This window comes from Hippocampus guttulatus, chromosome 20 (assembly GCF_054856545.1).
Source record: "Hippocampus guttulatus isolate MCC_2025c chromosome 20, RoL_Hgut_1.0, whole genome shotgun sequence".
Taxonomy (NCBI): domain Eukaryota; kingdom Metazoa; phylum Chordata; class Actinopteri; order Syngnathiformes; family Syngnathidae; genus Hippocampus; species Hippocampus guttulatus.
The window spans coordinates 6487810-6497894 of NC_141280.1; the positions used below are offsets into that span (position 1 = coordinate 6487810).

Below are 10085 nucleotides of genomic sequence, written 5' to 3' on the forward strand. Positions count from 1 at the left end.
TTTTAGTAAATTTGCCAACACCATTGTCAAATGTGTTACCGTGAAACAGTGGACACTTTGTTGTTGTTTGTTTTTAAAACTATACAATTTGACTGGATGGATTTCAAATTCCAATTGGCCCGTTCACATGCTAGTGAGGTACAGAAATTGGATGGACGGATGGAAGGGAAGTGCATCATTAAAACATATTCTTCAAGGTCAATGAAATAACATCCAACAGGAGATGATGAGAAATTAAGGTAAAGTACAAGTAACATGCCATTTCCAACACTTACCGTATGTAACTGGTGACAATCAGTCAAAGGCATCACTGTCAACAACATAAGCTTTGTCATTCTTTTTTTTTTTTTTTGTCAGTGTAGACATTTTTGACAATTTGTGAATTGGTACAAATCACAGAAATAAAACAATTCAGTAAAATGCGCTTCAGTGTTTTTTTGTGAAATGGAATGTTATCTGTTATTTTTTATGCCCTTCACATGCGGTGATTCATTTCTGTCATTTTAACGCCCCTTTTTACGCGTTAACATTTGGAGAAGAACCACCAAGCAGACTTCTCATTGCTTTAAAAAAAGGTTTATTGTGTTTTGCTCCCTTTCAAATGGTAACAATCAGCCTAGGTCAAGAGGTAGAAAAATCTGTGAATTTGTGGGGCTTCATACATACTGTACATACAAACACACACACACACACACAAATCATTTGAACGGTGCAGCCTCGTGAGAAATGTGCAAGCTGAGATAATAATAAATACGCCGGCGGAGCATCCGCCACGCGAAGGGTTGTCACACTCAAGCCTCATGACAGCAGCTGATTGGATGATTATTGTAACCCCGCCCACACTGATGGCCGTTTTGCACATTAGCTTGTGGTTCTTTCGATTAAGTGCAGGAGTTCTTCAAGGGCGTGGGGGGGGGGGGGGGGGTGGCGCAATAGGTTGGGGGCAAATATGCATGCATGCGTCGACAGGAGACGCCCGTCATTTGACCCATGCGATTTTGAGACAGCGAGCGATGAAGGCGTAGGTGTCCGCCACCTCCTGGATGACCTTGCTGGTGGGCTTGCCGGCGCCATGGCCTGACTTTGTGTCCACGAGGATGAACAGGGGGTTGGACTGCTTGCCGCTGCGGCCCACCGTGTGCTGCAGGGTGGCGATGTATTTGAGCGAGTGGAGCGGCACCACCCGGTCGTCGTGGTCGCCCGTCAGCAGCAGGACGGCGGGGTACTGGACCCCGTTGTCCTCTGGGACACGGATGTTGTGGAGAGGGGAGTATCTGGCATAGACACATATTCCAAAAGATATGGAAATGGTGTCAAGGTTAGTTGCCTCATGCATGTACGTCAAGTCGTCGTGAATATCGGCGCATGAAAGGCAATTTCTCGAGATTGGGAGGACACGCTGGAGTTGATTGCAAAAAAAAAAAAAAACGTTTTGGTGAACACCAACACGGGATGCAAATTCAGTTGGTGTCCATTCCCTCCAGTGAGAATCTCTCATTCAGTCCTTCAAGCACAGCAACTGAACGCAATTCATTTGAGCGCAGGTCAGTTTAAGGAATCCAGAAAGGTCTGCCCGCCCCTGCAACCTGAAACGTGTCCAATCAAATCCGCAGCGAAAGATGAAACATTCAAACGAAAACTCAGACGTGTGAGCTTAAAATGCATTCATGTTAAATAAACCGTATTTCATCACTGAAATGCATAGATGCTCTTTGTGCTTCAACATAGGTTTGAGTGGGAATCAGTTGTGGCTTATTTTTTTTCCCAAGAAAAGATTAATGATAATATAATATGATCATAAACAAAAATACATCACAAGAAAGTAAAGTCTTGGGGGGGCTTGTTGACTGTTGATTTGGGTGCATTACATGTCGACAGCCAGTGGAGGCGCTGTTGATTCCTTCAAAATATTTGCTTTTTAAAGTTATGCCCCGATGCAACTCGGCATTCATTAGAATCAATATGAAATCCGTATAGTTCTTTTTAAACTTTTTTTTTCCATGAAGGACAATACTTTCATTCTAGATGTGATGGATTTGCATCTAAACAGCGCCGTGGTAAATAGAGCAGAGAATTATAAACGCGATCGCACGTTTTCACTCACTTGATGAGCCATTCGAACTGGTCTTTTTCTTCCGAGCAGCCAAAGTCGGTGGTCCAGGCGTGGCCGATGGTGAACTTGTGAAATTTAAGCATGTCCATGACCCCCACCTGAGCCACGGCGCAGCCAAACAACTCTGGCCGCTGGTTCACGCACGCCGCTGCGTAGGAAGGGGGGAAAAAAAAAAAAACATTATGGTCTGACGCGGCAAAAAATGGAGCACGTTGTTTTGTTACCATCTTGGGTTGGCACGTACCTACGAGCAAGCCGCCGTTTGAGCCTCCGTTGATGGTGAGCTTGGACGGAGATGTGTACCCCTCTTTGATGAGGTACTCGGCCGCACATTGGAAGTCCATGAAGCAGTTCTGCTTGTTGGCCAGCATGCCAGCTAAAAGAAGGACAGGCTTCACACTTAAGTGGAAACACACTCATTTCTGGAAATCGTCACTTCATTCCATCCATTCCCTGTGGAATTTGCGTCCTGAGAACAACGCAGCGCCCCCCCTCGACACTCGTCACCTTTGTGCCAGGTCTCGCCGTACTCCCCACCCCCCCGAATGTTGGCGACGGCCAGGACTCCGCCAAGGTGTCGCACAAAGATGAGCCGCGAGACGCTATAGCTGGGCGTGATGGAGATGTTGAAGCCGCCATAGCCGTAGAGGAAGCCCGGGTGGGAGCCGTCCAGCTTGATGCCCTTTTTGTGAACGATGAACATGGGGATCTGAGTGCCGTCCTTGGAAGCGTAGAAGATCTGGACGAGGAGCGGGGAGGTGATGACCAGATGGGGAAAAAGATGAACGGGGAGATTGAAATTGATGTTACCTGGGTGGTCTGGTAGTCGGACGGGTCAAAGCCTTTGACTGTGACCTCTCTGAAGACGTGCGGTTGCAGAGGCTCCTTGGTCAAGTCGCAGTGATAAATGATGGCTGGATTTCAAAAAAAAAAAAAAAACAAGCAAACAAAAACAAAAAAGTTGCTAGACTAATTAATAGGGCAAAATTCCAGTTGTAGATTTTTTGAAGGCTGGGGTGGGAGTCTTGACAAATTGCTCAATTATTCAGAATGTTGTCAATCCGATGGAATTTGATTGGTCTCAAGTATGTTTCACCATCGTTCTGTTCAGTTGTCAAAATGTTCCAAGGCAATCAAGGCAGCTACCAGTAGAGGGCGCACAGCATTTCATGCCTCAACAGGCTCAACATGTTCCTAATGATTAAATCAAAAACGACTTCAGAATGACATTCTTACCCTTCTTGTGGAGATAATATGGAATTTGAACAACAGACAAAGTCACACAAAGTTTTCAGAGTTCAATCTAGTCACACTTTACCTGGCGAGAGGAAGGAGGTAAAATAGTAAAAGATCTCCGAGTCGCGCTTCCTTCCCGTGAATCCGACAACGGAGCCGACATCCAGAGGAAAGGTTCGGAGCTCCTCCCCGGAACTGAGACGATACATTTTCAAGACGTTCTTCACGTCGTGGAGGAAGCACACAAACAGGTAGCTGGAGTAGGTGCAGGTGGCGAATACTGTTGAGCGTTAAGACGGCGCGAGGTGTATGAGATGAACAAAATAAACGCATCCTGAGGATCCAAGCACGCCGCCGCCGCTCACCAATGACGTCCTTGTCATGCTGAGGGATCAGCTCTGTCCAGTCGCTCTGCGCCGGCGAGGCAAAGTCAATGTTGATGAGGCGGTAACGGGGGGCCTCCAGATTGGTCTTGAACGTGAACACCGTGCCCTCGTTGGTTACGTACTCGTACTCGGCGTCAAAGTTGTCGATGAACTTCACCCAAGGCAAAAGTCCTGGATTTGCAGAGTGGAACGAGGGCAAACTTGGAACACGTGACCACATGATCAAAAGAAAAACTGTCAATGGGTACATTGATAATTAAGAAGGGCAAGCCCACATTGAAAACGCAGATCCATACAATGATCAGAGAGTCCTGTCAAACATGCCTGCAATGCCCTGAGGGGTCTTCTTGAGGTCACAATACCACAGTCTGTTGACAGGGTCACAACCTTCCCTGATGGACAGCAGCACATAGCGGCCATCATCTGAAACCTACACGTCACGACATTTGTCACCCTCTCAGTGGGTAGAAATGACAAAGCAAAAAAAATAAAAATAAAAAACTGAGTTCAGCCTCATTTGGGGGAGAAATGACCTCGGCTCCACTCATCCACTTGGGGTGATCGGGAAACTCAGCGCACAGCACGTCGTCAGACTGCGGGGTTCCCAAAACGTGGAAGTAGAGCTTCTGGTCTAAGTTAGTCGAGGTCTCGGTGCCTTGAAAAGAAGAGGTTTATTTTCAATCGTGCGAATTAGTTGCAGAAAGAAGATACATTAACTTGGAACACGTTTACCGTAGTTGAGTCCACTATTGAAGGAAAAAGGACAGATTGACCTAATCTTTTGACCTCACCATCGCTCTTGCCTTCCTGCTCGGGGTACGAGTTGTAGAAAAGGCCTTTCCCATCATGCGTCCATGACATACAGCTAAACTTGACCCGCTCCAGACGGTCCTCCAGTCGCAGGGTACCTTCCACTCGCAGGAAGTGCATCTCCACCCAATCCGAGCCGCTGGCACTGGTACCGTACGCCAAGTACTCTCCGTCTTCTGAGAACGCGTAGCCTTCACGAGGAGACAAAATGTTTGTGAATTTGAAAAGTCTGTTCAGAATTCAATGTGAAGTCATGAAGTCTTAGTCATTACCTCGCAAGGCAACTGTCCCGTCGTCAGAAAACGTGTTGGGATCCAAAAAGACAGACGGTTCTGCATCCAGGCTCTCCTGCACGTACATCACACTCTGGTTCTGCAGGCCAGTGTTGTAGAAGTGAAAGTACCTGGAGATGAGGACAGATAAGACATCAGAACATGATAACCATTGACTCGTCATACAACTAAGACGAAATGAGCAATTATTATTCTTATTAGCCTTACCTGTTTCCCCTTTTGAAGGGACAGCTATACTTGGGATAGTCGTACAGCTCAGTCATGCGCTCCTTGAACAGATCCCGTACCTCACAGCGCTCCAAAAATGGCAATGTGAGTTGATTCTGAGCACTGACAAACGCCTATTGAAATCAAATTGGTTTTGATTTTAAATGATCAGAAACATCTTTCTGGTCAATTGGAAGAGTCAAACTGGTGTAATCATACTGCGTATGACATTTAGATCATCCCAACAATTTGCGATGGTTCATATTTTGTCAGATAGACATTGGACAGCAGTGACGGATTTGCTTTCGAAACAATCTTCTCGCGTTTCATTACCTGTGTCTTTTCGCTGTCGGGGTCTTCCAGCCAACTGTATGGATCTGGTATTTTGTAACCATGATAATCATCCACCTATGATACATAAACACCACTTGTTAGACGTGATCACGTCGTCAGAATGAGAAAGGAACGGTCGGTGATTCATCCAGAAATAAGCAGTGGAGTCAGTGTCGTAAACCCCGCTAAGCTAACTAGCATGCTAACAAAAGACGCCGTTCTCCCCAACGAATGAAAGAGCACAAAGATAGCAGTCCGGTTGATTAGCACGTTAAAAGCTTATCGGGCTAACACACAATACTTACGACTGCATCGTCACGATAAGCGGCGGGGTATTGAAAAGCCATTCTGGACGCCAGTTTTCGGGGATCGCGTAAGAAAAAAAATAAATGCCCCTGTGCCCGAAGTGGATATTTGGATATGGCTCTGTGGAAGACGGAGAACATTAACTTGATACAATCACACGCGCGCGCACACAAACAAACACATGAACACAAAATAAATTGGCTCCGTAGAAACGCTAGCAGATTCGCTACCTCACGGCGGCCAACGAGCACTGTGTCAAGAGGTGCGTTGGATCAAGTTCCGACCTGCACGGAAATGTTAGAGCGCCCCCTGTGACGAGGAGGAAGATTGCCACAGTAACAATGCGGTTCAGTCCTCGAAAAATAGATTCCCTCTGCTAATTTGGAGGAAAAATGATTTTATACCACACAGATAAATCAACAATAGTCAACGGTGACCGTAATGTATTAAACAGTGTGAGAATAATTTCAAAAGTTTGGTGATTTTAAAGTTTCTGCCCTGCGACTGACTGGCGACCAGTTCAGGGGGAGTCGTCTGACTTCTGCCCTAAGCGAGCTGGGATAGTCTCCAGTAACTACTCGCGACCCTGTTCGGGAAAAGTGGTGTTGAAAAGGGATGGATGGATGAAGGCGTTGTGCATAATATTCCTGTTTGCATTTTGGTTCCTGTGCAGTAATCACGTTCTGGTGCAGAGTAAAAAACAGGCATTTAGACATCTTTTACAAAGGGTCCAATGTTCACTGATGAGCCCGCCCATGAGACACCGGACTATGAGAAGTGAATGAGAATGCATAAAATGACAGATTTATCACCATCCTTTAATTTAATATCAAACAGGCTTGTGTAATATACATTTGGTATATTAGTAAAATCTGATTTTCTTTCCAACATAAACACGTCTTTGATTTAGAATTGCAAAACAACATTGACAATAATCAATCAGCATTTACATTGTGTTAACATTTGGCTTTTGATTTTCTGAAACAGTATTTGCTGTATATTTGGAATGTTCTGTATCATTTTTTCTCTAGACCAATACCAGTACATGTATTCACTCTCAAAACATCACAAGTACTTATGATACATAAAAATATACTGTATATTGTAAAACTTTTCTGTCGTTTTGACGCACATGTGCCAAGCGACCACAGCACAGTGCCAATTACTGACAAGGAAGACTTACTCGATGTCAGATATTTTCAAGTATCGGTGACTGGTATCGGCATCCTTCGCGATTCCTGATACCTCGAATTAAGGCTGGTAACGGCCCGATACTGATACATGGCCAACCCTGCTATTTCTCTGCCAGGCCTTATTTTCCTGCATGTATTGTTTATTCTAAACCGTTTCCCGTGAGTGCATATAGTGTGAAGGGTGCAGTTGTAAATGTTGACCTTTGCACCTCTAGCTAAAGGCTATGTGGGTCCACCGGGAATCTCCATCATCAACTCTTATCTACGTGACAGAGAAGGAGAGACCTCAACCTTTCCCTCCTCTTTCTTTCTGCTAGTCTTCCCCCCCCCCCTTTCCTTCCTCGCCTGACTTGATCAATCAATCTTGATTTGGCTATAATTATCAATGGCGCCCATTCTTGCACAAGAGCGATAGCATGCAGATAAGGCAAAAATGAAGCGACACACAACTCGTGGCCTTGAGGAAATAAGTCGGTCATTGTTCCAAATTAGCTTTTAACTTGGCGTGTCGTTGTCGGCCACAATTAAACGGCGGTTTCAACACTGCGACTCATTGGCTTTCTTCACGGCTCTATCGATAAGATCCTTGAAACAGGTTTTTAATACAGTGGCACTGTCTCGCCAGTAAAAAAAATAAATAAAAATGGAGCGCGTTGTTTGGATGCCGCAGCTGATCAGACAGTCAGATGTCGTCCGGGACATTCCGCACAGTTCTTCACTTTCAGATTTAGCATCACACATGTCATATTTTGGAAGAAAAACTTTCGTCAGTGTCGTCTAGAAGTATGCGAAGCGAAAGTGAGGCAGAGTTGCAAGATGAGGGTCGCGCGTGAACGTTTTTCGATCCTGTTTTATTGGAGACGAAATTAAAAACTGGGGAGGGAAGGTTGATGGGTGTTAATGGGATAAACGTTGGACCTGGCCTCCACCCAATTCTATTCTTCTTCCCCTAACTTCAAATCAGGAATACCCCACAATGCAAAGAGGATGTTTTCCCTCTGTCGGATATGGGTCAAACTATTGTCCTCTCACGAGGGAGAGACAAACACTGACACTTTGAATGAGTGTGTTTGCATTGAAAAAAAAAATTGACCTCTTAGTTTCATTCGGTGAGTAAGTGGGGTGGAGCGGGGGGGGGGGGGGGTATTGAAGCATCTTTTGACATGTGACGGAGGCGTATGAATTAAAGCTCCTCCTCCCTCGGTTTTTTTAACGCCATTATCCGGCGTCTACAATGATGGGACACCGCCCCCCCCCCACCCCCCATCACAGGAGGAAGCACCTGTCTCAGTGGGAGCGGATGAAGAAGGACGACCACCAGTTGTGTTTGTAGGCGAGGGGTCATCACGAGGTTACCTTCATATGCTCACTCCAATTGAATTTAGTGCAATTTGGTACAAAAAAAAAATGCCAAGTTGGAGTGTCCTGGAGGCGGAAAGTTGATCAAAACCATACATAGACTAAGACTAGGTGGCTAGCGCAGGATGACCATTTGTTGCTGGGCAGAATTCATAATGCCCTGGAAGCAGATATAACAACAACAGGCAATAGGAACAGGAAGCTGGAAAAACATCCAGGAAAAAATGAACTAATCCCCAAAACCAGACTGTTTCGAGTGATCGAATCAGTACTCTGTATTAAATATAAAATGCACTGGCCTACCGAAGAGTAGGAAGTACTGTTGACTGATAAAACATTCCACAGAGAACCAGAATGATTTTCATACCTCTTCCAGGGAAAATAGTCAACAATGCAAACAAAATACTATTTAAACGCTGTCCATTGTACGACATAAGCACAAATGACACAACCTCGGCTAAAAAACTATTTTAAGTTGTCCTTTTATCCTAATAATAATAGTTGTTTGAGGGGGATGCCAAGGCGACACAACAATGCTCGAGGATGCTTTTAGGTGCCGAGATCACAGAGGACGGCTTCCTGCCTGTTTGTCTCATTGGGCTGTTATTAACCGCCGAGGGCCGGGGGGACAGTCTCCGCTCTGTCCTGTCCTGCCGGTGCGTGACGCGGTCGATGGTCAGGACGACCTGTCCCATCAGATGTCAACAGGAAGAGGGAAGTTCCAAATTGCGTCATTGCGGGTTTGGATGTATGGCGCATGAGGCAAATATTTCATCGTAAAATGTGAAGTCAGTGTGGAGATATGCGAGGTCAACCAGGGTGGCACGATTGCATGGAGTCATCTCGGTTTTCAGTTTTTATTGCTACTTGTCTGTGTGTGTGTGTACTTAATGGAGGGCGGCAAAGCCGTCGGGCTCCAGTTGCCAGGGAAACTAAATCAAAGCCAATTGTTAATTGGGATTTGGGGGCAAAGCTTCACATTTTGCCGAATAAGAAGAGTTGCAAACTTGCGATGTCTCCAGTAAAAATAATCTCTAAACATTTTTATACAGAAATAATATATGACCTGGAGATATTTTTAGATGAGCGGAAAAAAACTACATAGCTGTCAAATGCTGCCGGCCTCAACCGCCGACAACGTTTTGTGGAAACGGGATTACGAGATCGAGTTTCTTGGTAATGTTGCTAATGAAAAGCGATGAAACGCATGAAGTAATGCAACTGTACCACTCCGGTCATACGTCAGAAGAAAAACATTACCAGAGCTACAAGAAGAACCTGCCAATTAGTCAGAGTGGAAGGGAAGTTTGTCATTGTTTGCACAGATAATGTTGAAAGGAAGACACTCGCGTGACTCAACGGCGGACCGCTGATAGATGCCAGAATAAAAGGATAGTCTGCGCAAAAACAAAACAAAACAAAACAACTGTTACTTACAGATGTGGGCCACATGCATCACTGATATTTATACTTGCATTCAAAAGACGTCATGGTTGAGAAAAAAAAAAAAGAAGCGATTTGTATCATGTGCTATAGCGGCACCGTGTTTTCCTACTCGTCAAACCAGCCGGGCTGCCCACGCAAAACTGTCATTGCGGGCATTTGTTTGTCCTCATTTGGGAATGTATTCAAATGTACGGTGAGAAGTCAAAACGTAGCTGCAGTCACATTTGGCTTCTGTTCAGTATCTCTTGATGGGTGAGAGGTGTCGTTTGGATTGCTATTTGTTCGTTACCGGCATTGAGTATTCATGACACAGTTATGGTGACTTGTGGTTTTTGCCTTTTCATGCTATCAGTCATACCGGGCTCTTCCACACCGCCCTCCTCACCCCAAAACACTCATGGTA

The 10085-nt window shown here is 45.3% G+C and overlaps 1 protein-coding gene across 1 annotated transcript; it reads right to left on the bottom strand.

The window, feature by feature from the left end:
- Positions 1-560: 560 nt before the first annotated feature.
- Positions 561-5934, bottom strand: LOC147187764 (prolyl endopeptidase-like). The gene is made up of 14 exons (XM_086100900.1): positions 5684-5934; positions 5379-5453; positions 5046-5179; positions 4818-4948; positions 4527-4736; positions 4269-4390; positions 4060-4165; positions 3715-3906; positions 3432-3629; positions 2924-3027; positions 2621-2852; positions 2358-2489; positions 2105-2261; positions 561-1274 (listed from the first exon to the last, which is right to left on the bottom strand). The coding sequence occupies exons 1-14, from the start codon at positions 5822-5824 to the stop codon at positions 980-982; spliced, it is 2229 nt and encodes a 742-aa protein (XP_085957026.1). The 5' UTR covers positions 5825-5934; the 3' UTR covers positions 561-979.
- Positions 5935-10085: the final 4151 nt, after the last annotated feature.

What these genes read in the sequence shown, in the direction of transcription:
- LOC147187764 (XM_086100900.1), bottom strand. Translation starts at nt 5,824, where the DNA reads ATGTTCTCCGTCTTCCACAGAGCCATATCCAAATATCCACTTCGGGCA. An exon ending in CCCTTCAAAAGGGGAAACAG is followed by an intron (nt 4,949 to 5,045) that starts GTAAGGCTAATA and finishes CCTCATCTCCAG; the next exon opens with GTACTTTCACTTCTACAACA. An exon ending in CGGCGAGACCTGGCACAAAG is followed by an intron (nt 2,490 to 2,620) that starts GTGACGAGTGTC and finishes TCCTTCTTTTAG; the next exon opens with CTGGCATGCTGGCCAACAAG.